This window comes from Elephantulus edwardii, unplaced genomic scaffold (genome assembly GCF_000299155.1).
Source record: "Elephantulus edwardii isolate Elephantulus edwardi_28Jun2011 unplaced genomic scaffold, EleEdw1.0 scaffold00014, whole genome shotgun sequence".
NCBI classification, from domain to species: Eukaryota; Metazoa; Chordata; class Mammalia; order Macroscelidea; family Macroscelididae; genus Elephantulus; species Elephantulus edwardii.
The window spans coordinates 11,124,130-11,149,889 of NW_006399764.1; the positions used below are offsets into that span (position 1 = coordinate 11,124,130).

A 25,760-nucleotide genomic window follows, 5' to 3' on the forward strand; every position below is an offset into this window, starting at 1 on the left:
TTTCTGAGACTCTGTTATGTAGTCAGGTAGGTGGGGACCACAGTCACCAGCCATACTCAAGATGAGTGAAAGGCTAAATAAAGCTCTCAATTGCCAACTGAAAGGCTCGACTGATGTTTGAGTTTACCCAGAAGAGCCTTGGAAGAAAGACTTGGTGACTTATTGCAAAAAATCCTGGACGGCATAGGTTTCCTCTGACATACATGGAATCACTATCAGTCAAAATCAAGGAAGGTTTGTTTCTGAGGCACTACATCATATGCAAGTCCAAATTAAATCTAAAGAAGTTTAAATCATATCCACAGGAATCAAAATTTGACCTTGAGTCTATCTTCCATGAATTTAAAAACCAACTCAGAGATAGGTTTAAGGTGTTGGAACTAGTGAACGAAGACCAGGTGAGCTGTGGGAAGATATCAAGAATATTGTTCAGGAAGAATGTAAAGAGTCATTACTAAGAAGGAAGAAGAAAAAAAGACCAAAATGGATATCAAAAGAGACTTAGAATATTGCACTAGAGAGACGAGAAGCCCCATTCACTCAGTTACTGCATGAACCATCTCACCCAGGGTCTTCCTCTCCTGTGCTGTTCCTCCACCCTTCCAAGCAGGAAGTCCTTCTCCAAGGACTGGTTCCTTTGGCCATGTGCCCAAAGTAAGTGAGACAGAACTTCAAAATCCTAGCCCCCAAGGAGAAACTTGGTTTTACCCTCTGAAAGACAGACCTATTTACTTTCTTGGTGGTCCATTATATGTTCAAGGCTCTTCTCCAGCACTGATGCTCAAAGGCATCTATTCTTCATCTGCCATCCTTAGTCATTGTCCAGTTCTCAGATATGGGTCAGTTCTGACCTGATGGCACTACGTAAAAACGTCATCAAATGCTATGGTGGTAATTTCCCTGTGGGGAAAAAGAGAGGGCAATAATTTGGTAAGCATGCGCATTTTCTCACCATTGGTCCAAATGGCAGCATCATGATAGTTACGAAGAGATTGGGGTCGTAAACAATTACAGCTTGCTCGGCTCTACAATCCACACTCTTAGCTCCAGCAGTCAGGCAATCGAAAGATGAATTATATTGAGAAAATCTGCTGTCAGGGACCTCTCCAGAGTGCTGAAAAGCAACAGTGTCAGTCTAGAGACTAAGGTGCACCTAATCCAGGCCATTGTCTTCGCGATTACTTACTGTGCATCAGAGAGCTGGAAAATGACTAAGGATGGCAGAAGAATAGACGCCTTTGAACTTTACCACAAATGTTCTGTTAAGAGCAAGGACCATGTGGATCATCTGGCACAGGCAATACAGAACATGCACCCAGTGAAATTACCAGAGCCGCTAAGAGAGGCTTCAGGTAACTTTTGGGAATGAAAGGTGAGGTGGACTAAGAAGAGGGAAAAGACTTTTAAGAAGCATCTGATTGTGAGGGCAAGGGCTGAGGTTATGCCAAGGAGATAGACAGTTACATCCAGAGAGAAGCAGAAGACTTAAATGTTTAATGCTAGAGTGGGAGAGATGAGAGGGGGGTTCCAAACGGTGGGAAGCCAGTGGGAAGGAGAAAGCAGAGATGCAAGAAGAGAAGAGGCAGCTGTAACAAATGCTAGAGGGGCTTTGGGGAGACCCAGTGCGCACAGGCAGGTGAATGTGATAAAAATGAATGAAAATACAGAGCAATAAAAAAGCTGTCATCTAACCGGAGGGGAGAAAAGTCTGCCTTGAAGTTCCAAAGCTACCATTATCAGTCCTGTGACCTGGGACAAGTGACTTAACACTTGCGGAAGCCTCAACTTCCCTTTCAGTAAAATGGGGTATTACCTCCTAACTCCTAGGGCTGTGGTCCCACTTCCCTGCAAGTGCTTAGCTCCTTCGTAGTTTATGTTGTTCACTTTATGTCTGTTCTATTGGGGGCATGTTTTCCTTAAAGGATAGAGAAGCTGGAAGATCTGGATCTTGCAAGCAACCCTAAAAGTCGAGCATCTGAGTACCAAGGACTCGGTGGCCAGAGGCCTGAGTGATCAGGGTCAGGTTTCAGTTAAGAGTCCTGGGCAAATGGCTAAAGATGAATGGGGCGTGGATAGAAGGGCTTGAAGCCCCGGTGAGAGACGAATCAGGCCTCTGGGTGGAAAAGGTGTTTGCAGGGATGTGGCCCAGCGCGGTCTGCACCCCTCGCGCAGGGCGCATACAGCATCGGCCAGCGCCTGGGGTCCTCGCATCCCGGAGGAATCAGCCAGTGCCCTCCAGGGAGCGTGTGTGCGCGACCAGACCGACCCTTTTTTCCTGAAGTCACGTTTCCAAGTTGGTCTGGGTGCCCAGCGGGGCCGTGCAGCGCGGACGCTCGGGGGCAGCACCCCGTCTTCCTTCTTTTCTCCGCCGTTCGCCCAGGAGGCGCCGCCCTTCGACGCCCCGCCCGCGCCCCTCCCCTGCGCTCTTTCCCGGACGGCGAGGACGCGGCCACCGGGCATGGCGAGGGCCCCGGCCTGGCTGCAGCCCAGGTAGGGCGCGGGCCAGGGCCAAGGGCGGGAGGGCCCTGGGGGGGCCCCCACTCCGGCGGGCTTGGCCCTGCACCCCGTGCGCCCCGGGCACACAAACAGACAGACAGCAGCGAGGGTCACCCTCCTGGGAAGGCGCGGTCGTGTTCCCCATTTTACAGGCGAGGAAACAGGGAACACACATCGTGGCGTCTCCCTGCGAGGGCCCTCAGCCTGCCCCGCACCACCTCCTCGCTGCCTTTCACCTGCGAACCCCTTCTTTCCTTTCTGGGGTGCCCATGTTGCATGGCGGCCTTTAGGTCTGCCTGCTGCAGAAGCACCCATCGCCTGAGCAGATTCCAGGAGACTGACTCTAGAGAAAGGGGCTTGGTGGTCCGGGATGGTGGGGTCAGAGAAGGCTCGCGCTAACCCACCTCTCCTCCCCTGCCCCTTGCCCACGTCTTTCCAGTTGTTTTCACCCTGTTTCTCTGGTGTCACCTCTCCACCCTTTGGCTGAGTTGGCTAAAACTGGCAGGACCACCCCACCGCCTTCTGGAAGGGTCTCCACCCTCGGGGAACAACACCTCAGGCGGTTTCCTTACTCCCTCAAAGGGTGTATCTGCCAGTCTTCTCTTAGTCATCTCCCCAGCTATCCACAACACATTTTTAAACCAAGCTGGACTTCCCTCTTCCGGCCTTTGGAGTGACTAAACGGCTTTCTGTGTGTTCCTAAGGACGTTTTCCATCTGCCCTGAGAATGTGACAGGAAGCAGAGACGGGTGCAGAGTCCCCTCACCTCATGCACTCAGCAGTCAGGTCGGCCTCACTCAGCTGGCCACCATTTAGGACTGTCACTACTTCTACTCGCTCCTGTTACTGCCAACCAGATCCCTCCAGGTTCTGCTGAGCTGCTTTCTGGAACACATAGCGACCACATTTACCCCTCTCCATCCATGCCATTCCCCTCCTTAAAATATTCAAAGCCATCTTTAGGGTTTGCTTTGTAGCTCTCTGTGGACAGCAAGATTGCAACGTGATCAAAGCTGAAAATTGATTTTGAGATACAACCGTATTGGGCTGTAAGCAAATGTAAGATGTCACTTTATTAGATAGTGAATGCTAGGCAGTTGGGAGGTGCCATCAAGTCTACTCCAACTCCAACTCTTCCAGACCTTGCGTGCAACCAATAGAGACCTTGCCTCACAATCTCTACAGTGCTTGAAACTGTGGTTGCAGTCACCGTTCTAGTCTGTGTCATCGAGAGCTTTTTCTCTCCTTCACCGACTCTCAGCTTTTCCAAGCATCATAGTCTTTGCAAAGGGCTGGCCCCTCCTGAAAGCACACATGCTCAGAGTATGTAAGATGGATCAGCCTCCCCATTCCTGCCTTTAAGGAACCCTGGCTGTCCTTTTACCACAACAATTGCTAGGGGTTTTTGCCACTCTATCAAAAATCTGAAGTGTGTTTGAGAGTAATCACATAAGAGACTCTTGTAATGGAGCAAACCCATTGGTATTCAATCAGTTCTGACTTTGTGAGCCCTCAGGACAGAGTAGAAATACCTTGTTGGGTTTACAAGATGTTAATCTTTTGTAACCAATGGAGTCTTAGAACTGACCATTCATTGGGTCTCTTAGACTGTAAAAAGTAATCTCTCTGATTACTCATGTTTCCCCCTTCTGAGCTACTGATGGATTCGAACTGCTGGAGGAGACATGGCTTTGGGCTAGGAGTATAACTCCTTATGTACTAGGCCACCAGAGTTCTTAGAGGTTTTGTTTTGTTGTTGTCAGTTGAATCTTTTTAGAAGCTAACTGACACATTTTCCCTCCTACTGGGTGACTGGTGGGTTCAAACCACAGATCTTTAGATTAGTGTGAATGAGTGCTTACCCATTGTGCCAGGGGTTCCGGGATAGTGGAATAATCCAGACACACGTGCACTGAAATCAAGTCTATTCCAACTCAGAGCAACCCCACAAGACTGAGGAGAACTGTCCGTAGGCTTCCAAGACTGTAAGCCTCTCTGGAAACACACTGCCTCGTCAGTCTCCTACTGAGTAATTGGGTTTGAACCACCAAACTTTTGGTAACCATCAAACCACCAGGGATTCTGATAATGGACCACTGGTCTTTATAATGTTGAAATGATCCTAACAAAGGGAGTGTTTAATGGAGCTTTTCTTGTGTTTCTAGGCAGAGGAAGAATACCTATCTCTTCATCTATTATTTAATCCAGTTCTGCGGTCACTCATGGATCTTTACAAATATGACAGCCAGATTCTTTACATTTGGAAAAGGTAAAAAACTCCCCTCCAAAATAGTTTCCCAATCTTGTTTTTACCTGGTCTTGCTTATTTTAATGTTCTGTTTAATTTCTCTGTTCCTTATTTGCTATACCCTTCATGCCCATTAAAGTGCTGTTTTTCAATAAAGTGTATTCATTGTTACAGAAAGAAAAGAGGAAGTAGAATACAGGTAAGGGATTTGACTTCCCCCTGTGACTGAGCTCTTTGCCCTGAAAACATGACCTTTGGGTGGTATCCTTTACGGGACCTTTTGATGCTGCACCAAACTTTAGCATATTCAGCATGTCTTTTGGAAATCTGTAAATAACATTTTTTGCACACAGGTATGGATAATGGACCAAATTCATCCCATGTCTTTTATTTCCCAGGTACGAAGAGTGGATCTATCAAATGCCATCCTCAGGGTCTCTGACACGCTTGAGCCTACAGTCAGTCACTGTGTTAACGCATCTCATTAAATTGACACAGTGACTTTAACAATGGACTTGAGTGTGCCAGAGAGAATGAGGATGGTACAGGGTTCTGATCCGCTGTTCAGAGTTGCTATGAGTCCTACCTGACTCAATGGCACTTAACAACAAGTGAATCATGGGAGAAAGACTGGCACTCTTCCCTGTGCAGTTTACTAACTCTGAAAACCCACTGGAGGGCGAGCAAGGAGTCGTCCCAACTCAACTGCACAAACAGCAACAATAAATGAATGGCAGAATCCACAGCCTCTCCCCCGGACCTCTGCTTTCTGTAAGAAGTAATGTGCTGTTCAGAAAATGAGCCTTTGGGAATGACTGCTCATCTATAAGGGACTAGACAAGGATAATTAATAATAATAATAATAATAATAATAATAATAATTTAAAGTGTTTATTATTATTATTAATTGTTGTTGTTTGGTGCCATCAAGTTGTAGACGACTCATAGCGACCCTATGAACACAAGGCCTGAGCACTGTTCATAGGGTTTCTGAAGGCAAGCCATTTCGGAATTGGATGCCATTCCTGCTTCCAGACTTGTTTTAATTGGGAAGTTCCAGCAAACACTGTCCAGCATGGGCACATCAGTGTTACAGTGGTCAGCATCACAGCAACCACGAGTTACCTCTGTACAGCAATGCACAGACCAGTGCTATGCTATACCACCTAGAAAAATGTTTGACAGGAAAACCATTTGAACCTGCCCTGAGGGCCACAGATGAAAATCACCCACCTTCGGCTTGGTAGCATGACTTTCTGTCCACTAGGCCAACATAGCTCTCTCTCTGGCGTCGTCGTTGTTGTTGTTTAGTGCCGTCGAGTCGTAGAAACTTATAGCGACCCTATGAATGAAAGGCCTGAGCACTGTTCTTAGGGTTATTATTATTATTATTATTATTATTATTATTAATGTGCCTTTGAGTTGGTTGCAACTCATATTGACCCTGTGTACAACCAAACAAAACACAGCCTGGTCCTGGGCCATCCTTACAATCCCTGCTGTGTTTGAACCCACTGCTGAAGGGTCTTCTTCCTGTTCTCAGACTCTCTGCTTTACCAAGCATAATGTCCTTTTCAAGGTCCTGGTCCCTCCTGACCACATGTCCAAAGTACATGATATGAAGCCATCCTTGTTTCTGAAGAATCTTCTTCCATGAAAGTTTGATTTGCTCTTTTGGCAGTTTATTCTGTGTTCAATATTCTTGGGCAACAAAAAGAATGTAATTCTGATGTATCAGTTATTGTTCAGCCTTCCTTATTTGTGGTCCAGCTTTTACGTGCATATGAAGCGAATAAAATACCATGACTCGAGTCAGGTGAACCTTCGTCCTCAAGACAACAAACATCTTTGTTAATGTGTTAGCATGAGTGTTAACCATTGAGTCATACACTTCCTCCATTTTCCTGAAAAGTGAAAGACTCTGGTTGTAGATAGCATTTCTGTTTTTGAGAAATGAATCATTAAATGACTGTCAAAATAACATCCTCTCACACTCCACTCCATGTGGCTAAGTGTCATCACAGTTTACAGCTGTTCAGTGACTTGACAATTTGAGCAATTGCTCTTTTCAGCCAAAAACAAATGTGTAGAATATTTCTGGGGGAAATTATGCTATGCTCATCAATCCAGACTTCTGTATTTTAAAGAAAGGAATTTACTTCTGGGGTCCCAGAAATTATGTCCGATTACTTTTTATTTTTAATTTTTTTAGATTACTTTTTCTTACTGAAACAAAAAAAATCTACAGATAATTTTTTCCTGAAATACAGCTTTCTTATAATGTCTCTAATGTACAGATAAATTAGTATATTTGTTAAGAGCCTCTAAAAATACAGCCAAGACTTGAATTTAAAATATAAGTATTTGTAATGATACTCTCTTCATTACTGTTCATGACAAACCATTTGACAATAAAATGATAAAATCTTAGCTCTTCTGAATGACAACTTGTAAAGTCAATTAAGATAAATGGAATAATAAATAGTTCACTTGCTTTCTTTAATCATAAAAAAATATAACTATGCACTGTGGGTGAGCTTAAGTTGCAGAAAACGCAGGCTGAGAAACCAAAAAGGGGAAAACTTCTTTAACATTCTCGGGGAGAAAAAAACCAACCCTTCTCTCCTAGGTCTGGGAAATAAACCGTGAGTGTGTGAAGAGAATGTAGCCCATTTGCAACACGAGTCACAAACCAGAAGACTTTTTTTTTAATGCTGTCTTGATGCTTTATTAACCCAACATCGCCAAAGGTACCCTGGTGCTTCTAGTGAGAAAAGTTGCCTTAATCAATAATGTATTTCTTTATTTTATTGCCTTTACAGTTATGATTATATACATGTTTTGTATCATTGAGTCAGAACCAACCCATAGCTTTATATATGTTTATATTTATATAATAGACGACTCATAGTGACCCTGTAAATGAAAGACTGAACAATTGCATAACTTTCATCGTTTCTCCAAGTTCATAGAGTTTCTGGAGGCAAGCTATTTTGGAAGTGAATGCCATTCCTGCTTCCAAGCTTGTTTTAATCAGGGAGCTCCACCAAACACTGTCACATACTGCAATTATAATGATAGAGTCTACTTCTAAGGAGCGTAACCCTTAGCAGACCAAAATCAACTAAGGGAGGGTTCGGTACAATTCCTGAATGAGTGTATCCATTAAGTAGCTCAAGAGAAGTCAAGAAGACGTGAACAAATAACTTCAGCAGTGGGTTTGCGTGTGACAGAGGTTGTGCGGCAGGATAGGACAAGGCTGTGTTTGTAGGATCTCTGTGAGTCATATTTGGCTCAGTGACACCTAATACCACTAAGCTAAGACCTGCCAGCTTCCTCCTTCACAGAGCTGTGTACTTACTAATCCCATGTAATAGTGAGGTCAGGTTGTGGGTAAGAATATGGGCTGCCTGTGCCTCACATCTCCTCTGTGAAATGGGACGATGATAGATAGTGTTGCCTTATAAAATTGTTGCAGAGGGAAACTCTTCATTTTCTTTGATTAATTACCATAAAAATGTTCAACAGATGGTAAATGGAGCAAAGCTTCCCCTTAACTTGGTAGAATTTAATTTCAAAATTTAAAACATTAATTATATCCTTCCATTTGTTTCTCTTCCATTTCAGCTCTCCCTAAAAACAATGTTTCATTGAGGGCCCTGGCAATAAAAAATCCTAAAGTCCTGATCAGAAGTAAAAATTCTAATTTTAACAAAATCAACAAACAAAATTGCTAGCCAAGTATGTATGATGCAAATCCTGAGGATGCCTAAGGTGCTGTTACTTATTATAGTCCATGACTGGCATTTCCAGAACACCTCGTTAGAATAATGCTCTTCTCATCTCTATCATTTTCTTGTCAAGGGGTAAAGTGGTCAGCATGACCACGTTATAATTATTCCAAGCAAACTCAAATCCAAAACTGTGCACCCTTGAGAGGGTCTAAATTCTAGCAGGTGACTTTTTAGGCAGGAATAGTTTTATGTTCCCCTGTACAGAGACTCAGGGGAGCTCTGGCGACGTAGTCCACAGAGATTTGCACTCTTAACTGTAAGGCTTGTTGTCTTTGATGGTCCAGATCCATCAGGCTCTGAGGGAGAATGACAGACACTCTCCTCCCATGGGATTTACAGCCTCTAAAATCCCACTTAAGGGTCAGCTATAAGTCTCAATGGTAATGAGTTTGTGTTTGATATGGAGAATGACTAAGGTAGCTTTGGCTGTGACGTGCCCTTTCTGAAGTTTTCACTTCTTTTTAGACGAGTAATGATTAAAATGCACTAACTACAATAGGAAATGCATTCTTTTCTTGCACTGCATTGTTAGTAATGTAGCAGCGTGCCTGTAGAATTTCTGACACATTCAGTGAAAAAGAACATAAATAACCTTGGTGTTTTGCAAAGCCCTGTACAGATTTGGCCCGCTCTCCAGCTTTCTACATTCCCTTGACTTCCTGTCTCTATTTTTCACTGGGCACAGATTCAATGGTTGACACTTTTTATGCTATTGGACTTGTGATGCGCCTTTGCCAGTCCGTTTCCCTGCTGGAATTGCTGCATATATTTGTTGGCATTGAATCAAACCATCTTCTCCCCAGGTTTCTGCAGGTAAGCTTTAATAATATTTTTTTCTTAATTATACATAACCTGTAATTTATCTCTTCTCTGTTTACAGCTTCTCTTGACTTTATGGCAGGTAAAAAGCAACCACTGCCTTCACTCTTTAGTTTTCAAAGTAATCCTACTGCCATCAAGTTTACTCCACCTCCCAGTGACCCTGGAGGAGGCTTCTGACACTTGAGTTTCAGAGAGGAGAATGCCTGTTTTTCCTCCTGTATACCAGCTGGCGAATTCAAACCGCCAGCTGCTTGGTTAACAGCCCAATATGTTAACCCACTGCACCATCAGACCTTCTTATGCAATTATTAATTTAAAAAAAATAATTCTATGAAAGGATTAGCTTATTCCAAGCATTACATAGGTGGAAGAGCTGTTTGAAACACCCGGGGCGTTGAAGCTTGGTGATCTGTGCAGCACTGTGGATTCTGTCCTCAGATGTTTCCTCCTCATCTTACTAGAGGGTCAGAGTGGCATAGAACACTGGAAAAAAATCCAGGCTAGGCATCTTTCAGATTTGGGTTTGGTGCCTGATCTTCCACCTACCAGCTCTAGAATCGTACTGCAATAATCACTGACCACACAAAATACCTAGCAGAGTGTTGTCTGTTTCTGTTGTGTAGGAACAACTCCTGGCTGACCCTCCAGCAGGTTTACAGAGGCCGAATATCACATGGAAGGAGACTGGATCTCTTTCTTTCTCCCGAGGAGCAGCTGGTGGATTCTAATCACTTACTTGTCTTTGGTTTGGCTGTGCAGCTCCTTAACACTACGCCACCAGAGCAAAGAATGGACAATCAAAAAGTTACCTTTACTTATATCCTAAATATAGGATACTCTCTCGCCATTTATGGTTCATTTTGCCACTTTCACTGGAAATAAATTGAAAGATCTCAGCATGAACGTAAAGGTACACGGTTTGAATCTACCAGCTTCTCTGCAGGGTGAAGTTGAGCAGTCTCCTTCCATGTGATTTCCTCCCTCTGAAGACCCACTGGAGAGTCAGCTAGGGGTTGGTTCTCACTCGATGGTACATAACAGAAAAACTAGCATGAACTTAAGGATTGTACAATCCTGGATTCAAGTTCCAGTTTTAAGGTCTGGCTTTGACCAAATTGCTTAATCATTCTGAACCTCATGTTTGTTTGGTTTTTTCCTTTTTTCTTATATACAGTGAAAACAAGAATACATATCTCTTGAGGTTATGGTGAAAATGGATAAAATAAAAATAAGTTCCTGGCACTTAGTATAACAATACTGGTAGCTACTAATGTTTTAGCTCTTATTTGTTTCCTCTACCATGTCTCTGGATTTGATTACAGTGTTCCTAAAATGCACTATAGAAAAATAGTTGCTAGATTAAGGACAAGAAAAATGGAAAAAGTAGTAATTTCCGTAAGGAAGATGTTCTGCTTAGAGTTAGGTAACTACATGAACATGTGTTTAAAATTTACAGAAATAGATATTTACATGAATGTAGTTTTAGCTATCCCCAAAATAAAATTTAAAAGTGGAAAAATAACTACACTTGACAAGTTCACTTAATAAATATGTCATTGTTAAAATATGTCAGAATCTTCCTGGACTGCCAGCACAAAGAGTAGTGGCTACAACACAAACATGTTCCTCACATTTGTATCGAAGGAAGGAGTAACATAAACGCCTGTATTACGATCCACTCAAAACACCACAGAAGTTTTTAAAGATGTAAATAGCAATGTAATCCTAAAGAGATTATGACAAATTCAGGGCTGCACACAGGATTAGGGGAGATTCTAATTTTATGTTTTATATAAAAAGTATCATTTGTGCTGAACGTTAGCAAGTCAATTTTGAGAGATAACATGCATTACAATGGTGATGTTATATGAATTGAAATAAGGCGTGTTGACATTGTTGGGTGCCTTCCTTGGTTGTGACTCATCACAATGCTTTGTACATCAGACCACAGCACCGCCTGGTCTATCCCATCCTTACCATCGTTGATAGCAAACATAGGTTTGAGCCTCTTGTTGTCAGTACATCTCTCTGGAGTCTTCCTCCTTGCTGCTGACCTTACTTTATCAAGCAGGAAATCCTTCTCCATGTACTGGCTCCTTTTGATAACATGTCCAAATTCAGTGAGACCACATCCCCGTCCTTGCTTCTGAGGAGCCCTCTCGCTAAACTTCTTTAAGGGTTTTTGTTCTTGGGAAGTCCATGGTTTATTCAGTATTCTTTGCCAACAGCATAATTATTCTTGGCTCCTTATTCATTGTCCAGCTTTTGAGTGTATATGTTGTTGTGTACCATAGAGTTGGGACGGACCCGTAGCTGACTCTCCAGCAGGTTTCCAGAGGCAGTTCGTCACTTAGGAGATTGCCCATCTTTTTCCTACAGCTGGTGGCCTCAAACTGGGTGCCTTCAGAATTCCAGTGCAGCTTCTTGCCACTAGGCTATCAGAGCTCCCTTGAGTATATATGATACAATTAAAAATACATTGTGTTAGGCCAAGTCTTCAAGACAGTTTCTTTGTTTTTAAAAACTTTACGAGGTCTTTTGCAGCCGATTTGCGCAGTGCAGTACCACATTTGACTTCTGGACTGCCAACTTCCTGGTTGAGCATTCACTGTGGATCCAAGTAACATGAGATCTTTGAGAATGTCAAGCTTCTCTCTGTTTATCTTTCATGTTACTTATTGGTCCATCTGTGAGGATTTTTGTTTTCTTTGAGGTATAATTTGTACTATAATCTATGCTGTAGTGTTTGATCTTCATAAGCAAGTCCTTCAAGTCCTCTTTAATTTCCGCAAGCAGAACTGTGTCACTTGCATCCCAAGTTGCTGTTCTTACAGAATCCGTCATGCCATCTCCAGTGGCACTGCCTCTGTCAGCTATGTCATGCTTTCCAACTACTGATCCTTCTTCATTTCCAACATTTGTGTTCCAGCAACCAGTGGTGATCTGTGTATCTTCACCAGTGATGATCTGTGTATCTTCATTGAATGTTTGACTAATTCTGGATGGCAGATGTTGCTAGAATCTATCCGTATTTTCATCTCTGTTATGAGTGTATAAGTTGAGGAAATAGTCATATTAAATGGTCTTCTTTTTAGACAGATGGATAAAACTCTATCATGAATAACGTTGTATTGAGAACAGATTTTGAAATGTTCATTTAGTGATGAATTTAGCATCATTCACCTCACCACTACTGACATAGTGGACTAGAGTCATTTGATTCAAATTGGCCAATACTTGTCTATTTCAGCTCTAATGCCTGGTATAGCAATTTCAAGTGTTCCTTTTCTTTTGGCAATTTCCAAGTATCATTGATCCATGCTTTGTACACCCCTCATTTTGAGTATTAATGGATGTTTGTTCCTTCAGGTTTTGAGTTCTGCCACATCAGCAAATAAAGATCTTGAAAGGTTTACTCTCTCCACATGGTTAAGGTCAGTGCTACCCTGAGGTGGCACATCTTTTCCAGTCATATTTTGAGCATCTCCTGAGGAACTTGAGGGACCTCTCTTCCAGCACTATGTCAGACAATATTTTGCTGTTATCCATAAGGTTTTCATTGGTCAATTATTTAATAAGTAGATAGCCAGGGCCTCTTTGAGTGACTATGGAAGCTCCATTAAAATCTACCTTGGGTGACCCTGATGATATTAAAAATATTAGTAGCATAGCTTCTCGTGTCAAAGTAATGTGACAATCATAACAGCATGATAGATTGACATGAGTGGTGATTTAATAACCTAAGTTAAACATAAGTTAAATTCTATCATATGGAATTAGTTTTCTTGGAGTCTGATTGCACTTAGCTCAAATATGCCAGTGATCATGTAGCTAAATTGGTTAATATCATGGAGAACAGCATTATCAAAATTAAGAGTAGGGTTATTTTAATTATTGTCGATGTAGAGAAAGTAGCTAGCGAGAAAATAAGAATGAGTAACTTTTTAAGGAGGAAAAGTGACTGAGCACATTAAATGTGCTGAGAAAATTTTTGTTGAGTATTTTTTATGTTTTCTAAAATTTATTAAGACTTGACTAACAATATGAACCATTTGACTGTTTAGAGGTCTGATTTATCTCTTAACTCACATGGTCAAGAGTGGGGCTAAGACCCTAACAGGGAGTTGCAGACATTTTAGCTATTTGAGTATGATTTTAACCCCTTCTAATTAAAATTCTGTTTTAATTTAAAGAGATCTAGCAACAACATCAGAGACTAAGGAGCACCTGATCTAGGCTATAGTCTTCGAAAATGTGTGCTATGCTTCAGAGAGCTGTACAGAGACTAGGGATGATAGAAAGAGAATTAATGTCTTTGAGCTGTGGTGCTGGAGAAGAGTGTTGAATATACCATGGACTGCTAGGAGAACAAACAGGTTCGTCCTGGAGAGGGTGAAACCACGCTTCTCATTGGAGGCAAGGATTCTGAAACTTTGTCTGACATACTTTGGGCATGTTGCAAGGACTAGTCCTTGGAGAGGGACGTCATGTTTGAGAAGGTGGAGGGACAGCCCAAGAGAGGAAGACCCTCGATGAGATGGGTCAATTCAGTGACTGGGGTAATGGGAGTTGGTGTGTCGGAAACAATGAGGTTGGTATAGGATAGAGCAGGGTTTAGGGCTCTTGTATATAGGGTCGCTTTGAGTCGCAAGAGACTCAACAGTACACAACAACAACAACAACAACATTGTTCATAAGGTTGCTATTAGTTCTATCTAACTCAATGTCACCTAACAACAAAGGCAATTAAAATTCTAAGCAGCCCTTCTAGAGTAGTCTATAATGTCTCCTAACTGAAAGCTTGGCAGTTTGAATCTACCAGCCACTCCAGGGGAGAAAGATGGGCAACTTTCTCCCATCAAGTTTAGTCTTGGAAACCTGAAGGAGGGTGCCTGTGAGTCAGAATTCACTCAGTGGCATTGGGTAGGCTTAATTAAACTCTAATACTCTGTAGAAAGAGGCTTATTATAACTCAAGAACCCTATCTTAGTTTGGTAACTAAAACTAAGGACAAATATACATTTGTACATTAATTTGAAGATGAGGTTGCAAACTTCACAGTAAATAGAGCTCAAATGATTGATAAGACTTCTCATGTTGAGAGAAATGACGTGTGAGGGATCATCATTTGAAGAGAGACAATTACCATTCTCATCCCGGATTGATTAGTGTTCACTTTTGCTGTGGTGATTTGCATACCCTCTGTTAAAATTTTTATTTATTTGCCTTTCTGATTTTATCTGTCCATTATTTCTTTCACTCACACAAACTGTTCATGGTTTTCAGGGTAGAATTGTGTTGGAGAAAGCTTAAAAAACATTTTTCATCATGTTTAAAGTTTCATTTTCTCCTCTTGCCTATATACAATTCTGCAGACAATTAGGAATCATTAAGCAATGACTCAACACCTGCTGCTTTAAAATAGTCAAACAAAACGCTGCAGTTGTGTAATCCCTTGGTTTTCCTGTTTCCTCATTTTTAATGAAGAAATTGTGGTTAAGAGAGAGGCTAAGCCCCTTGCAGGGTAGTTATAGCTGAGTGCATACAACGTCTTCAAAAAGGTGTGGTGTCCAGCTGCTTTGCAAAATGCAGAGAACCTTTCTGGACAGTTATAATGTGATTTTGACGTTGGCCTTGGGAAGTTGGTAAATCACATCTTGAACTCTCTCCTTGGGAAGGGATCTTCCAAAAATTAAGATAAGTCATTTCAACTGGCTGTAGGAACCAGTTAATCTAATTGAGTACTTATTACCACATGTATCAAATATGTAGGAGTATGCTAGTATTCTGGGTTTGGTTGTTCTGTGCTTTTTAGAAGTTACATACATGTAGTAATAAAGGTATATGTATAAATAAGAGTTGCAAATCACTGATCATAAATCTTAAAAAAGATATTTGGAATAAATAAATTACTGAACATGCAAAATTCAATCATTCAATGTCCATCCTCATTTCAGTGATCAAGACTATATTTTCTGACTATCATTCCTACCTCATTGTTTCCAAATTCTGCATTCAGGCCATTCCAGTTTGGGGAGAACTAATTGCATGTTGCCAATTATTTTGTCATTAACAAATCAAGAAAGGAGTGCATCAGGCATGTATATTTTCTCCAAAGCTTTTCAATCTAAATGCAGAGCAGATAATTTGAGAGGCTGTATTTTATGAAGTATGTGGCATCAAGATTGAAGGAAGACTTATCAACGACCTGCATTATGCAGATAACACAACCTTGCCTGCAAAAACTGAGGAAGACTTGAAACGTTTGCTGCAGAAAGTCAAGAACTCTGCAGTCTTCAATATGGATTGCATCTCAGCATCAAGGGGAAAAAAAATTCTCCCCACCAGGCCAATTAGCAGCATCATGGTAGATGGAGAAAAGATTGAGGCTGTTAGCAATTTCCTTTTGCTTAGATCCACAATCAACCCTCTCGGCAGTCAGTAATCAAAAGATGAGTTGCTGTAGAAAAGTCTGATGTCGGACTTTTAGGAATTCTCCAGAATTCTAAGGGGCATTAATGTCTGTCTAGAGACTAAGATGTATCTGATCTAGGTCGTGGTCTTCTCAATTGCTTTCTATCCATCTGAGAGCTGGACATTAACTAAGGATGACAGAAGAAGGATGGCTGCCTTGGAGCTGTGATGCTGGAGAAGAGTATTAAACAAGAGAAGAAATAGATCTGTCTGGGAAGGGTGAAACCAGTCCTTGGAGAAGGATATCGTGCTTGGAAGGGTGGAGGGTCAACAAAATAGAGGAAGACCTTGAATGAGATAGACTGACTGACACAGTGGCTGTGCCAATGGGGTCAGGTGTGTCGGAGAGGGTTAGGTCTGCTTATGTTAAGGTAAGGTTCAGAGCTGTTGTTGATAGAATAGTTATGAATTGTAGTTGACTCTGACATATAACAATAAAAACTGGTTTGTAGCTAAGGTATGTAACTCTTCACATCATGTATTAGTACAGCACTTATTTCTTAGTTTGCTGTACTTGGGTAACTTGTGTGTTTCTGTGGTTTGTGGAAGCTGCACCACTGGTGTTTCAGGTACCAGAAGGCTCCCCCATGGTGGCCAGGTTTCAGCAGAGCTCTCAGATTAAGACAAACTAGGAAGCAGGATTTACCATCCACTTCTGAAATAACAGGCCTTTGAAAAACTATATGAACAATAGAGAAATTGAGTCTTAGATCTCAGTCTGAATCAGACAATCATTTCATCTCTTCTGCTGGAACTGTGAAATTAAGGATGACTGGTGTTGCATTCATAGTGAAAAAGAGAATTTAAAGATCTAAAGTACAATGTTGTGAGTGATAGGATACTATCTATATGCAAAGGAAGCCCCTGATAGGATACTATCTATATGCAAAAGAAGCCCCATTAACATGACCATTATTCAAATATGAAGGTCATGAGAGAGGAAACTGAAGATTTCTACCAACGTTTGCAGACTGAAATTGACCAAAATGCAATCAAGATGCGTTAATAATTATAGGTGATTGGAATACAAAAGTTGGAAACAAGAAAGAGGGAATGGTGTTCTTAAAGATTGCCTTAAGTGACCAAAATGAGGCTGGATGTCAAATGATTGAATTTTATATGTTCAATGATTTATTAATTGAAAATACCTTTTTTTTTTAAACACAAAAGGCAGCTTTAAACATTAACCCTACCCAATGGACTTCTTTAGAATAGTATTGACTACATCTGTGGAAAGAATTGTTGGAAAAGCTCAATATTAGCAGCCAAACCAGGCCAGTTGCTGACTGTGGAACTGACCATCAGTTGCTCATGTTCAAGTTCAAACCATCAGTTGCTCATGTTCAAGTTCAAACAGTAGCTGAAGAAAATTAAAAACAGTCCACAAAGTCCAAAATCCTTTGAGTCTGTTCAAAATCATCTCCAGAATAGATTTGAAGCATTAAACACTGATGATTGAAGATCAGATGAGTTATGGGATGACATCAAGGGTATGATCCACAGAGAGAGCAAAAAGGCATTACAAAAGCAGAGAAGGGGAGGTAAGATGAAGATAAATATCAGAAGAGACTCTGAAAATCGCAGGAGAGTGTTGAGAAGCCAAAATGAAGAGGGGAAAAAGAAGATATATGCTGAAATGAAAGAAATGCAGAAGATTTCAAAGGGCAGCTCAAGAAGACAAAAATAAAGGTATTAAAATGGCATGTACAGAGAGAGCTGAAGTTGGAGAATAAAGAGGGAGGAACTCACTCAGCATTTCTGCAGTTGAAAGAATTGAAAAGCAAATTCAAGCCTCAAGTTGCAGTACTTAGAAATGCTATGAGCAAAATCTCCAATGATCCAGGAAGTATCAAAAATAGAGGGAATACACAGAATCACTGTACCAAAAGGACTTGTTGACACTAAAATTTCAGGAAGTATCATATGAACAGGAGCCAGTGAAAATAATGAAGGAAGAAGTTCAAGCTATACTGAAGGCAATGACAAAAAAAGTAAGGTTGAAGAAATTGATGGAATGAATACCAATTGCCGTGTTACAACTAACAGATGCAGTTCTGGACATGCTCACTAGTCCACACCAGATAATTTGGAAGACAGCAGCCTGGCCAACATACTGGAAGAGATCCGTATTTGTTCCCATTCCTAGGAATGGTGATCCAGTAGAATGTGGAAATTAGTATCAAAGACAAGCAAAATATTGCCGAAGATCACAAAGCACCTGCTAGAATAGTACATTGACAGAGAACTTCTTGAAGGTTTTAGAAGAGGCTGTGGTACCAGGTATATCATTGTTGGTGTCAGATGGATCCTGGCAGAGAATACCAGAAGAATATCTGTGTTTTATTAGCCATGCAAATGCATGTGACTGTTGATTATAACAAACTCTCACTAACATTGAGAAGAATGGAAAACTCAGAACACTTAATTGTGCTCATGTGAAACCTACCTAGACCAAGAAGCTCTTTCCCTATCAGAATAAGGGGAGACTGCATGGTTTAAAATCAGGAAAAGTATGTTAGGGCTGTATTCTTTCTCTATATCTATTCAGTCTATACACCGAACAAATTGTTTGTGAAGCTGCACTTTATGAAAAGGAATGTGGCATCAGGATTGGAGGAAGACTAATCAATATCCTTCGGTATACAGATGGCACAGCCTTTCTTGTTGAAAGTGAAAAGGACTTAAAACACTTAATTTCAGAGAGTCAAAGACTATATCCCTCAGTATTGATTGCATCTCACCATCAAGAAGACAAAAATCCTCACCACAGGATCAACAGGCAACATCATGATAAATTGAGAAAAGATTGAAACAATCTATTATTTCATTTACTTGAATCCACAGCCAACACCCTTTGTATCAACTGTCAGATCAGGAGACTCATGGTATTAGGTACGTCTGCTGCCAAAGACCTCTCCAAATTACTGAGAAGCAGTGATGTTGGCTTGAGCACTAAGGTGTGCCTGGTTCAGGCCATGGTCATTTTTCAGTCACTGGCTATGCATCTGAGAGTTGGATGGTGAATAAGGTTGACAAAGAAGAATTGATGTCGTTGAGTTGTGGTGTTGGACAAGAGTATCCACATGAATATTCCATGGATGGCAAAAGAACCCAAAATATATATGTCTTGGAATAAGTGCAGCCAGAGTGCTCCTTGGAGGCAAGGATAGTGAAATTTTGTCTCACATATTTGGGACGTATTGTTAGAAGAGGGTCTTTGTTGCAAAGGGATATCATGCTTGGAAAGGTGGAGGGTCAGCTGAAGAAAGGAAGACCCTCAATGAGATGGATTGACTCAGTGAATATAGCAATGGGCTTACATGTATGGAGTTGGTGAGATCTGTTCAGGGTTCAGATCTGTTGTTAATAGGGGTCGCTATGAGTTGTACTCAATAGCACCTAACAACAGCATTAATGACGTGTGTGTGTGTGTGTGTGTGTGTGTGTGTGTGTGTGTAAATAGAGTAATATGGTAGTTTTCATTTTTAAGATGGAAAAGTAAAAAGGTCCAAAAGAAGCATGTAATTGATTTAAGATATATGAATTATAAAAATGAAAGCTATGCATCTCTCCTTTGCAATCCCCTTCTCAAAAATGAGTGTGTATATCAGTAAAAAAAATCTTGAATGGAAAAATGGAGTTGATTTCAGTAGATTTAATCCAGACAACTTTGCTTTTATAATATGAAAATACTCCCACCTTTGATTATTGATTTTGTACAGCTTTTTTTCAGACTTAATATACTGGTTTTCACTGATGTTGTGTTAGGATATCTGAACCCATAGAGACAGAAAAATTTCTTAAAAACCTGACTTTTGTATCATGACGCTAGATTGATATGCATGGGAGAAAACCTGCTGTTGTTGTTATGTGCTGTCGAGTCGTTTGCGACTCATAGCGACCCTATGTACAACAGCTCCAAACTCTGTGCCAATCTTACAGTCTAGAACACACCCATCCTGATTATACCAGTCACTGAATCAATCCACCTCATGGAGGGCCTTCCCCTCCTGCACTGTCCCTCCACCCTCCCAAGCATGATGTCTCTCTCCAAGGACTGGTCCCTCCTTACAACATGTCCAAATACTGTCAGATGAAGCCTCAGAATCCTTGCCTCCAAGGAGCAGCCTGGTTTAACCCTCTCCAGGAGAAAACCTAGCACAATATAATTTATCCAATTTCCTTTTGACCTAAAATTGTTAAATTCTTCATACTTCCCTCTCTATTACCATAAACACATGTTTATTAATATTTAAGAATATCATCAAATAACATTTTTAAAATCTAACAAATAAAAATTATTTCTGTAAAATGATGCCCAGAGAAATTCCATCTGTGATCCAAAGTGACATGAACCATTTTCTGTGTTTACCAAAATTGCTTCTGAGCAGGGTTCAGCATACTAAAGACTCTCTGAGCGATCTCAATCAGGAGTTGTTGTTGTTGTTGTTATGTGCCATCGAGTCATTTGCGACTCATAGCAACCCTATGTACAAGAGCCCCAAACACCGTTCTATCTTGTGCCAACCTCACTGTCTCAAACGCACTCATTCTTACCACTCCACTCACAGAATTGATCCATCTCATTGAGGGTCTTCTTCTCCTGCACCATCCCTCCACTCTGTCAAACAATATGTCCCTCTCCAAGGACCAGTCCCTCCTTGCAACATGCCCAAAATATGTCAGACGAAGCTTCAGAATCCTTGACTCCAAGGGGCATTCACGTTCTATCTGATGACTTCCTGCGTCACCAAGTAGAATACAAACACCATGAAGGCCGAGAGTTGGTCTTGCTCACCACTGCATCCCACAGGACCTAGAACAATGTACTTAACTAACTCGATTAAATGCAGAGGAAGTGAAGAAAGAAAATGTGAAAAAACAATGTTTTAATGGCTTTCATTTTAGAGAAGAAAGTAACTGGCGATTTGGAAACGTATAAGGCATACTTATGAAGCTTTCAACAAAAGTTCACAGTATTGGCATATGTCGGGTTATCATTTTAATGAAATAATAGTCTGTCAGGCCAAAATGAATACATTTTCAAGATTTTGGAGTTCTCCCTCCAGTTGAAGTATCATTTTATCCCTTAAACAGCTTATAAACAAAGTGCTAGCTCCAATTTATAAAGAAACAACATAGTTCCTAGTCATTGCTTTACCAGCAAGTTAGGATTCCCAAACGATGCATAATAACTTACGGTATTTTTGTTTTATAATTACCATACTTTAAACAGACCACGTTACCCCAGTGTTTAATTCAGCTTAAGTTAAAGGGTTTTTATTGTATATTTTATTTTACCTCTTTGAGTTGCACTAAATGTTACAAGGCAATTCATTAGTAATTAATCATATTCTCTTAGGATTTATTAAAATGGCAGAGGGCTGAGTTCTTCTTAGAGTTAAGCTCCAAGTAAAGTAACTGCTTAAATTATGGCATGTAAAGAAAAGAAATAAACTTGAAAGTTCTTTTTTTTTTAAGTTGTTTGGGTGTGGGTTTAGAAAATCAAAGAAGTTTTTGTTTTGAAGGTATAATTTTAGGGGGTTTGCTTTTGTAAAGAATAAAATATAAACCTACCTGAGTATTAGGCATGGGGATAGCACACAGTATCTAGGCAATACTGAGAACATATTGTTTTGTGGGTTAAGAGTACAAGCATGCTCAGATTTTTATTCTAGGCCAGTAGCCAGGACATTTTCATTTTGTAAAAGTAGCAAACTTTTCTAAAATACAGATGATAATAATAATACCTACATCTTAGCATTCCAATGGCAATTAAAAGAGATGATATCTATTTGGAACTTAGTACTAAGTCATCAATAAATAATGGTATTTCTTCATTTAAGACTACCTCCCTCCACATTCTCTTTCATGCTGCCTTTGACTGGCCAAGTTAGAGTTAAATAACCATCACATAATTTGTTCAACTGGCATAGTATGTGGCGAAGCCTGTATATGCCCATTTACCTGTATGTGTGTTGTGGTTTTATTGGTGTGTTGATTTCTGGTTTCCGTGAGTTTGGGATTACATTCCTACCCTGCCACAGATGACCAGGGGATGATTTTCAAGGGAATGAATCTCCTTGTCCAGTTCCAGTCTCTCGCTTTCAGAAGACTTCTCCCTTCTCCTCACCACTGAAATGGCAACCTGGCATCATAATCAGCTCAGGTCTATATCTAGCTCAGATATTTCTATTTCCAGGTCTGCCAATAGCTTAGGCAAGTCACTTGACTTTTCTCATTCTTAAAGTCCTTTTTTGGTAAAAGATGGATTTGGGCCAATATCAGAACATTATATCAGGAGAGAGAGAGAATGAGAATCCTTCACGTAGAACCAAATTCTACTGTCTTACCAAGAAGATTTTCAGAAGAAAGTCATGCAATTAGAAGTCTTTGGATGCATGAATACATTTATGTGCATATTCCTGCTGAGATATTTATTTTAAAAAACTTAAAATATTTTCCTCATCAGCATGTACTAATCAAATTAAAGATTTAACTATTGTCTAAATACTTGTTGTTGCTTGTATCCCGAGGCTGCCCGTGTCATGACAGCAAACTGGATCATTCAGCAATTACAATTGTAGTTCAATATAATTCATTATAGAAATAAAAACGTCAAAGATTATTTCCACCAAAGTTGAATCAAGAAACTAGGGCATTATAAGAAAATGCTGACAAAAGCAAAGCAACTCTGTCAGTCGCTTCTATGGCTTGAGTAAGGTTTGAATCATACCTAATTCCCCTTAGCCAAGCAAGGACCCTCACTGCTGACTCATCACTGTAGTCATAAACACAGATACAGCTTATACGTTGGACTTCGAATCATGTGGCCTGCTATTGGCAAATCTCGGATTTCTCCGCGCTAGATGATTCTCAAAGACAAATAGCCTACGATTCTAAGTGACAGATTATTCATTTTCTCTTCTTGGTTCTCTTTAAAAATAAAGACAGCTCTTGAAGAATATAAAGCAATTACCTGCTTGCTTTATCACTGATAACCTCACTCAGTCTCAAATATGTTATCTTTGAGCATTGAGAGCAAAGTCAGATTTTCTAACTATGAACACAAAAAATGCAAAGTGTACAGGGAATATTAATAACACTTAAGAAGGAACTTTAGATTGGGAAAGAAGAATGTATTTTTATTTTTCTCAGTCAGAAGTTGGAACTAAGCCATAAATGTGTGAGTTCTGTGAATTCTTTGCATTTTCCTGCTAGTTATTTAGGGGGTATAGGATTCTATCATTCCAGTGTATAAAAAAATAAAAGCTATGATAGCTTCCCTATCAAAAGAAATGGAAATTTCTCAATCTGTCATTCAAAATCCTTTGCAATCTAGTCCCAAATGTGGTTATTTCATCTTCTCTGCACACTCCTACGACCTCAGAGGTTCACATAACATCCTAATTGTTGTGTGCCGTTGAGTCAGAACCAACTCATAGCTGAGCATCCAGCAGACCTTTCAGAGGCAATAAATTACCCAGAAGAACACTGCCCATTCTTATCCCACAGACCAGCCAATGGATTTGAACCATGTGCCTTTGGTATTGCAGCACAGCTTCTTACCACTAGGCCACCAGAGCTCCCTAAGAGATCCTGTGTTTCCCCACATCTCATTGTTCTTTGGAAGCTCTAGCGGCAGAGTTGGTAGGGAGCCGTCCTGCTAACCCAGAGGCTGCGCCTCTTCGGTGGTTTGAATCCATGGACAGTCTCCTCCCGTGCAATTGACCCGGAGACCCCCTGCAGGGTCAGTTATGAGCTGGTCACTTTTATTTAACAACAGTGGATTTGAGTTTGAGACATCTTGGCTTAGCCTGCCCCTTCTCCCTTGTTCCTGTCCAGTCAGCCTGAAAAACTCCTCTCTGTTCTCTGAGTTCCAACTTAAAGTTGCCTGTCTTCAGAAATCTGTCCCTCCTTTTTTTGGGCAGGAACTGTCTCCCTGACCATGGTCCCATACGCAGCACTGTAAATGGCACATTATTCACACAGAATTATAGTTCTTGCCCTCAGTTCTCCTTTTACCCCTACTACCCTCTCTGGATTGCCCAAAGTATGATTCTGGGAAGGGTGGAGGGTCAGCGAAGGAGAGGAAGACCCTCAACCAGGTGGACTGACACGGTGACGGCCGCAATGGGCTCTTGGCGCAGGATAGAACAGAGCTCAGATCTTTCGTTCATAAGGGGCTCCATGAATTGTATTCAACTCAGTGGCACCAACAACAGCAACAACAACCCATTCTGGAGTGAGGATCATGTTTTAATTTTTAATATATGCAAGGCAATCCTCTGGTTCTGAACGAGACTAGGTCCAAATTGTATCTTTAAGTCTAATTTGTAGGTAAGTTGCAACATGTATGTATAGTTCTTCTTTAGTCTTACTTTAATGCAAGGAAAAGGCTCAGAACCTTGTCAATGATTTAAAAGCTGTACATGCAGGAAGTGGAGATGTTTGTGGTGGAGAATTTATTACAAGTAGGGGTTGGTTCAGTTGTTTTAAAATGAGGGAGAACTGTATTTCAAATGAAAGGGTAGGTAGGAGTGGGCATTGAGTTGGGGGTTTGTAATGTAGGATCTTGTGATATCTTGGGATCCAGAATAGCACATCTGGGTAGCACAATGGTTATATGATCAATTATTACCTGAAAGGTTGACAGTTTGAGTCTACCTAGAGGAACTCTGGATCTACTTCAGAAGCATCACAACCACTGGAAACTATGGAGCACAGTTGCACTGAAACAGGTAGTTGGCAAGACTTAGAACTGGTTCTATGGCAAATGGATAACTGGTTTAGCTTGCAACTGGAACATAGTGCAGCCTTAATACCAGCTTGCCAGAATGAAGAGAAGCACACTTACATATGTGGCAGTAAGAATATCCGGATCCTGATGGAAGTATGCTGTATTTTAATTTAGTGTATATTATTGGGAAATACAAAAAAGGAGGATATGAAATTCACCCATAACATTTCTTGTTCTGAGTTGACCATGTTGACACCATTTAGTACACATATTTCCACTGAGGTGTACTTTGAAAAGTATCTTGAGTACTTAAAATTGGAAAATGATCTCCACGGCCTAAAAGACTATTCAGCTTTTGACTTGACTGTTTCTTCCTTAGCTCACAGAGAGAATAGTCATCCTCTTCGTGGTCATCACCAGTCAAGAGGAAATCCAAGAGAAATATGTGGTGTGTGTTTTATTCATCTTTTGGAATCTGTTGGATATGGTTAGGTAAGACATCAAAATAATCTCTTGAACTAAAGCCAAATTGCCTTCTACAATGAAGCCAGTAATAGCTGCTTACATTTGGTTATTCTGAATGAGACAAAAAAACATAACCCCTTTTCAAATTATTTTATCTTGATATGGAAATGTATTTTTAGTGCTTTCCATAATGGGCATATCAAAGATAATGAAAACCTACCATGATTTTACAAGAGCAAATCAGTGCATTGAGGATTCCAGCAGAAGGTTTGGCATAACACCAACTTGGAATAAGCCTCACAGCTGTTTGCTAATGAAAGGCATGCCTCACGATTGCTTTAGGACATGTTACTTTAACAAGAGAGCCAGGCTCTTTGGTTTTTTCATATTCAGAATGCTCAAACTTGGTTTCTCTGAATTCCTAAATATTTTAAATGAAAGACCACGCAAAAAAAAAAAGCGCTCACAAACTATTTTGTATGTGATAACAACAGCAAAAATCCTAATTGCTGTGGTCCAAACTGACTCACCGCTGACCCTCCGGCCGGTTTTCAGTGGCTGTAAATCACACAAGAGGAGCAGCTGGTGGACTTGAACCTCCTGCCTTTGGGTTGGCAGCCTTTCCAGTAGGTCACCAGAACTCCCTCTATGATTACAGTGGGTTCAGATGACTAGCTGAAATCCTTTCATGAACCCCCCAGGGATTCCTGGACCTTACGTT

General features: G+C 40.8%; 1 protein-coding gene across 1 annotated transcript in view; it reads left to right on the top strand.

The window, feature by feature from the left end:
- The first annotated feature begins 2,458 nt into the window (after nucleotides 1–2,458).
- The window catches only part of PTPLAD2 (protein tyrosine phosphatase-like A domain containing 2), a 34,697-nt gene continuing 11,395 nt past the window's right edge, over nucleotides 2,459–25,760 (top strand). Inside the window, exons 1-4 of the mRNA XM_006881346.1 lie at nucleotides 2,459–2,490; nucleotides 4,662–4,765; nucleotides 9,224–9,351; nucleotides 24,954–25,066. Coding sequence (XP_006881408.1) covers nucleotides 2,459–2,490; nucleotides 4,662–4,765; nucleotides 9,224–9,351; nucleotides 24,954–25,066 — 377 coding nt within the window. The remainder of the gene's footprint in view (nucleotides 2,491–4,661; nucleotides 4,766–9,223; nucleotides 9,352–24,953; nucleotides 25,067–25,760) is intronic.